Source organism: Apteryx rowi, unplaced genomic scaffold (genome assembly GCF_003343035.1).
Source record: "Apteryx rowi isolate R43461 unplaced genomic scaffold, aptRow1 scaffold_303, whole genome shotgun sequence".
Lineage (NCBI taxonomy): Eukaryota > Metazoa > Chordata > Aves > Apterygiformes > Apterygidae > Apteryx > Apteryx rowi.
Window position 1 is genome coordinate 105,067 of NW_020449453.1, and position 6,847 is coordinate 111,913.

Here is a 6,847-nt window from a genome sequence, read left to right on the forward strand (position 1 = left end):
ACACATATATATACAATACATATACTATGTGCACAGTGGTTTGAAATTCAGGTGGCATTGGTGTAATTCATTAAATCTCTCACAGAGTGATTTAAGATTCATTCATTTAATTATTAACTTAAGAAGGTACCTCTTTCAACCTTATTTTCCTAATTGTTATGGTTCATTTTCTTCAAAAGAACAGCCTTTACTAATGTTAAATACAGCTAATCTGTTTGTGAAAAATGTTTTGATTTGCTATCACCTGCTGAATATATAGCTCTTTTTGCAGAAAGCAGCACACTATATTTCTGATTTTGACAAACAAAGATGCTGTTGTGATTTTTTAAATGAAAGGTAAGTAGTGAATTGTTTAATGAAAAGATAACATTCTAATGAAAACACCACCATTAAAAAAATCCTAGGAAAAGGAGAGGGCTTGGACTCCAGTTTTACAGCCCAGAGTGATGAAAATGGATCCTCTTGGCATTCTTTCCAGCATGCAAATTAATTTATCTAGCTGCAGGTTCTGCCAAATGAGCCCTAGCAGAGCTTGCTGTAGTGGTTTAAGATGCCTTTAGCTATTTATTCACCCTTATATCATGAATGAGAGAATGTAGTAAGGGACCAGGCCTAAACTGCACAGCACAGTCTGAGAAATTATCTATCTCACCTTTACAAACTAAGGCATGAAGATGTGAATTGCAAGGGCTGGAAATAGCTTCTTATACCAGCTCTGCTTTGGGGGCAGTCGTGCCTGATAGAGGCAGGAGAGACAGCTAGGAATGGTAATGCCTTAAGCTGTACCAGTGAGAGTTTTCAGAAGATATTTGGTGAGAGCCTTGCCTCTGACTAGCAGGTTGGTAGCAGGCTCATTACTTTGTAAGAGTACTTTGTACTCTGTTTTAATGCCTGTGTCCTTGAGAGAAAATGTAAACACTGCTATGAGATGAAGCAACAAAGACAACAGCAGGAGCAAATACAGCGATACAAAAATTTAAACTTCATTCTCCTTATTTCTACAGTGTCAAGGACTTGGAGGTGAATGAAAAATTGGCTAAAATGCAACATGCCTTATCAAAGCAAATCATGTTAACCTATCTCATTAACTTTTTTTGAAAAGGAGTGTTTTTCTAGAAGCAAGCAAATGCACAGAACTTCACAAAGCATTTGGCATAGCGTCCCAAGGGGAAACCAGCAGAGATAAGAGACTATGAGGCATGGTACAATAACAGAAAGTGACTAAATGGAACATAGTGTATTACACTGAGAGCAGAAATACTGGAAGAGGGGAAGTTACTCGAGGACTAGTCTTGGAATTGATTTTTCCTAATAAGTTCCTTAATGCCTTTTTGACAAAAAGAACAAGGTGTACTAACGAAGTCTGTAGATGACACAAAAATCAAAGGTCAACAAATGCGGAAAAGAACAAGGTTGCTGTAGAGGGAGAACTGCATAAGCTTAACATCAGGTTTAAGCAGAAGCCTGCCAAAATGCACAGTTACGTGCTCAGTCTGGGAGCTTGTCTGCTGGAAGTGACCGAGGAAGAGCCAGACCTGCCGCCAAAGACAGGATGTCTGTGGGATAGTGCTGTCCCGGAGCACTCGTCAGGCACGGTAATGCCAACCCTAGGATGTTTAACAGGTAAAGTAATTGCAGTAGGTAAGTATAAATTGTATTATAGCAAGTAATGGTACAGCTGTGTCTGAGATGCGCAGAAATATAGCTGCAGCAGGCAGTGGCGGCCTGCTTGCCCCCTCAGAGGAGCCGGGGGAGGGGGTTGGAGCCAGTCGCCCCGGTTTGCCTCCAGAAGCTGGGCGAGGGCCACCACGGCAGCACAAGGCCAAGGGAGGCCGAGGCTAGGAGAAGCAGGCGATTTCTGACCCCGGGGGAGAGGGCACAGGGCCGATAACGGCCCCCGCCGCGCCGCGCCCGCACAGCACAAGATGGCGGCGCGGGCGCGGCTCCCCCACGCGCGGGCCGCGGCGGGGCGCGACGCCCAGTCGCCCCCCGCCGCAGGGCCCGGGCGGAGCAGGAAGAAGACGTTATCTCCCTGACCACCCTCCCTCTCGCCGCGGCCGTCGCTCCTCGCCCGCCCGGAAGCCGCGCGAGGCGAGGCCCCAGCGAGTCCCCCCCACCCCACCCCCGGCGGCCGCGGGCTCCTTTCGCTTTGCATCGGTCTCGCCGCTGCCGCCCTCCCTCCGGCTCTCCGCGCCTCCCGGCGACGGCAGCTGGTGAGTGGCGGAGCCCCGTGGGGGCCGGGGCTTCCCTGCCCGCTGGGGAGAGAGGGGCAGGCGCCGAGGGGGGTGGCCGCAGCCGGGGGGCGCCGCCCGGGCAGCGGAGGGCAGGGCGCCCCCCTTTCCCGCCTCCTTTCCCCTTCCCGAGCTTCCCTTTCCCTTCCCGCTCCCGGTGCCTTTCCCGGCCCCCGCCCCGCGCAAGCCCCGCGCGGCGGCGCAGGGGAGACGCGGCCGTGCGCGCCCGCGGGGAGGGACGGAGGACACCGGACCGGGGAGCGGCGTTGGGAGAGGGCTCAGCTTTTCCCCTGAAACGGGACCCGCCGAGTAGCCATCTTCAGCAAACACAGCCCTGTGCTGTGTTTGTAACAAGAGGGGGGGGTCTGCGGTCGGTTAGAAAGATAACCGTGAAGTGAAGTAACTCGGTTTGCCGGCAGTACTAGGTCCCCGCTTGTTGGGTGAACTTCCAGTGAATAGGGGGAAGTTTAATTTTCATATTAAATAATCACATTCACTCCTACCGATATCTTTGCATAATTAATATGAGACAYTGATATTTGGTGTGTAGAGTACATGACAATATAAAATTAATATTTAAACGTGAATATTTCATTTAAAAATACCTAGAACCCATTCTTCCACTTACTTACCCCTTACACAGCCATAGTTCTCCTTGATCCTGAGAATTTTGCGTAGTAATGTAGACTCCTTTTTTTTTTAATTCTAAATGTTGCTATTTAAATTCACAGTGTTTATTATCTATGGGGGGAGAGAATTTGTTAACAACTTTAAGGAAGCTAATGATATCATAGCAACAAATATTAAAATTGTCACTTTGGCAAATTATTAGCAGTACTGTAAACTTTTAGTTAGATGAGTCATGTTTTCCTCAATGACTTCTAACAATATCATTGGTGCTCAGTTAAATAAAATCTAAAAGCTTTGTTCCATGAGCTATTAAAATTCTGAAATCGTGTTGCCATGCAATTTTAATACACTTTTTGAAGACGTGATAACCAAGGCAGTATGTGCTGTTGTAAAGTTATATGTTAGTTTATTAATATCCGCTTGAATGTTTGTTGTTACCGTGCAGTAGGGATGAAACTGTGGTTTGGGTGAGGTTGTGTCTGAAATCCATGCTGATGTCAAGTTTGCTCAAATTTGCATGTAAAAAGATGGATCTTTTTGTAAGTGAATTTGGATTCTGAAAATCAAGTTCTGTTTATTGTATTTTACTCCTTGCATAAGTCATGAGGGGTCTGAGGGTAGAACTATATCACTCTTACCTATTTTAACCCAATACATAAAAAAAGAAAGGATTTTTTTTTGTTGTGAGAAGGAAGAGTTGGTGATGCAGCCAGATATTAAGTTTTAACTCTGTTTACTTACCAGATCTGTGCAGAATTCTGGTTCCCTGAACAGCAGAGACGGTATCTGTGCTCACAACTCTGAGACCCTTTCAGATAGTGCTCCACTCCAGAAGCTCTCTCTATAGCTTTTATTCCAGACTGTGTTGCCAGCACCTCTTGAAGCTGCATTTGACACTTGCTGTCTGCTATCTTTGTAGTGTCCCATTGCATGTACTTATCTCGACACCATTATTAGCTTACGATGTTCCACATCTAAAGGTTTCATTGTGTTGATGCTGCCTTGTATACAGCATAGATTTCAAAATACCTTTTAGGTGCTTGCAGTTATTAACCTTGGGTCCTTTGTAGCCAAGAAGTATTTTGTGCAACTGTAGTATTGCCATCTGCTAAGTTGCATATGGCTAAACTTTAATGGCATTGATGCGCATTAATGACAATTGCCATGTTTCACAGCAAAGAGATGCACCAGATTATGTTTGGTATTGCAATAGTTCCTTGGGATCACTATGAATGGAAATAAATATTGGCATCCTTAGGACACTTGCATAGTTTGTCTGAGGATCAGTTCTGCTCTCAGTAGCGGATATGCAGTAGCAGCTGCCCTCTCAGGCACTGCATGCATAGACCTTCTATAATGAGCTGAATGACTGGGGTATCTTGGCAGGATGAGTAGAAAGCTGGGCATGGTTTTAAAAACAAAACTAAATTCCCCTCCAAAATATGTGGTGGGCAAGTGGCTGTGGGTTTTTTTTAAGAAAGATGTTCCCTTTTTTATTGAGGGCATTGACAGAAGAATGCAAAGCCCCCAAAGACCTATGATGTTACCAAACCAGGATGCTCTGATTTTTGACTGCCCCTGAAATAATGATTGGCCTAAGCTCGTTATTTAAAAAGGAAGAAACAAACAAATAAAATAAACACCCCAAAAACCCAGACCCACACATTTTAGCACTTTGAGGTGAGTTTTTCATATAAGAGTTTAGAAAGTACTGAGGTTTTATTTTCTATCCTTTTCCGCACAAATGTGGAGGCTCTATCCTTTCAATACTGAAATCTTAGATTATCCTGTAACCATGTGATTCCAGGCTACAGGGATTTATAAAATGTTGTGATACTCCTGATAAACAGAACAGGCTGTGATGGACATGTGCAAAGAACACATGGTGTCCTAATAACTTTGTTAAAATTTATTTTACTTTTTAGACAACAATGAATGTGGAACATGAAATTAACCTCTTAGTTGAGGAGATTCGGCGGTTGGGAACCAAAAGTGAGTACTGTAATAAAGTATTATAATATCTCTGACCATACGGATGTAGTCATGTTATACCAACTTTTGAACTTGGTAGGTTTAATTAAACAGGCTCAGGTATTCTAAAAAATTGTATATATAGTTAACGTTGGACTGCACAGTACTCTCTAGAATTTATTGTCTAAAGTAGTCCCATTATGAAGTTAAACATTTAAGCCTCTGCAGCACAGGGGAAGTTGGCCTAAAATCTTACTCGCACTAAAATCAACTGCAAAATTACCCTTTTATTTAGACTTCAAAGATATTGGCTACAACCATCAAAGAAAAGAGTTACACCTTTACCTACCACCYGCTTCCTTGGTAACTACTGAACTTCAGTACAGTATTCATACACTTCAATTCTGTCCATCATAGTATTATTTGGAGGGAATTAATCTGTATGCTTAAAACTCTAATCCAGGAGTTATAGTCCCAACCTTCCCTTGAAGTTGGATAGAATGTAGACTTTTCTCTTAAGAATGTTTTTCATTGTTAAAAATCTACTTTCTTTGCAAATATTTATGCAATTTGTGGATGTGGGACCTGTTCATATATTTTTCAGTTCYGATGCAATTCCATTTGTTTCCATTTATTTTTCAAAATCTGTCATACACATCTTGCATTTCATATGATTGTATGTCTTTTAAGAATAACTTAGCTAACCTTAACATATATTTTCAAATTCTTACTTTGTGTGTGAGAAATGCACTCACACTTTTTCAGTTTGGACCTTAAATATTCATAAACGTAAAAACTTGTTTAAAACAAATTTACTCCTTGTGCTTTGAAGACGTTCAGTAGCCTGGGTTGGTCATAGGTTTCACAAGTCATCAGTAAAAATAAACACAGTAGATACATGGTCCTTCATACAAGTCACTGGGGGGGGGGGGAAGGGAAAGTCTTACTAGGCGAGAACTTTGCCTATTGTTTATCATCATCATTCATAGTATCTTCCCCCACAGTGCTCTTTATAACAAAAACAAACATCATGTAAGTGAAGGGAGGTATCAAGTTGATGGCAACTGGGGAACACCATGGGGTTTACTTTCAGCATTCTGAGTCTTTCACTTCTGTTCCTGCAGTAATCTCCTAACTGAAAAACAATCTGCATGTGTTTTCATGTTTTATCTTTGATTTAGATGCTGATGGACAAGTGAGTGTGAAATTTGGTGTGCTCTTTGCTGATGAAAAGTGTGCCAACCTCTTTGAAGCTCTAGTGGGAACTCTTAAGGCTGCAAAACGACGAAAGATTGTCTCTTATCAAGGGGAGCTACTTTTACAAGGTGTTCATGACAATGTTGATATCATGCTACTGCAGGACTGAAGCAGTATCCATTTCAGCTGTGCATTAATTGAATTGTTTCAGGCAGTGACTTGCAACATCCTCTGAATAAGGCTAATGATGCTAATACGTTTTGATGTATTTTCTATATCTTTCTAGTCAAAAGGAAGCCATCCTATTTTGGAAAACATTCCCTTTTGTAATTCTTCTTCAAACAGTACTGTACACAATTATGGTGAAAGATGCCAGATTTTTTTTTTTTTTTTTAAATCTCAGGTAATACTCATAAAGGTATTTGATGGTTATTTTCAACACATGAAGAAGGGGACTGATAATTTAATGTTTACAAATTAAAATGTGCCATGAAAGTGTAAAGTAAAAGCACATACTTAAATTCATATTGTTGTTTTTTTTATTTGTAAACTGAAATGAAAGCAAATTGAATTCCAGTAAGCAACATGGTTAAATGACTGTACAGAAAATGTGCCAGTGAGTTAGAAATAATTTTACAGCATGGTTCAATCAAAGAATGTCCATTTTTTGTTATGGGGAGCAAAAACAGAGAACATTGAGTCAGATGTGTAAGTAGGCTTGCTTCAGAGCAGGTTTATAAGAGTAAACTGAGTGTGACATGTTCAACAAAGCACAGACTAATAATAATTTGCTTCTGTGTGGCAATCACAGTTTTACT

General features: G+C 41.9%; 1 protein-coding gene across 2 annotated transcripts; it reads left to right on the forward strand.

Annotated features, from left to right (window-relative positions):
• Positions 1-620: 620 nt before the first annotated feature.
• On the forward strand, positions 621-6,554 carry ABRACL (ABRA C-terminal like). Of its 2 annotated transcripts, none has more exons than XM_026070084.1 (3): positions 621-1,623; positions 4,787-4,853; positions 6,014-6,554. In XM_026070084.1, the coding sequence occupies exons 2-3, from the start codon at positions 4,793-4,795 to the stop codon at positions 6,196-6,198; spliced, it is 246 nt and encodes an 81-aa protein (XP_025925869.1). In that variant the 5' UTR covers positions 621-1,623; positions 4,787-4,792; the 3' UTR covers positions 6,199-6,554. The 2 variants fall into 2 exon arrangements, with proteins under 2 accessions (XP_025925869.1, XP_025925870.1); XM_026070085.1 differs by lacking the exon at positions 621-1,623 and adding an exon at positions 2,105-2,213.
• The last annotated feature ends 293 nt before the right edge of the window (positions 6,555-6,847 follow it).

What these genes read in the sequence shown, in the direction of transcription:
- ABRACL (XM_026070084.1), top strand. Translation starts at nt 4,793, where the DNA reads ATGAATGTGGAACATGAAATTAACCTCTTAGTTGAGGAGATTCGGCGG. An exon ending in TCGGCGGTTGGGAACCAAAA is followed by an intron (nt 4,854 to 6,013) that starts GTGAGTACTGTA and finishes TCTTTGATTTAG; the next exon opens with ATGCTGATGGACAAGTGAGT.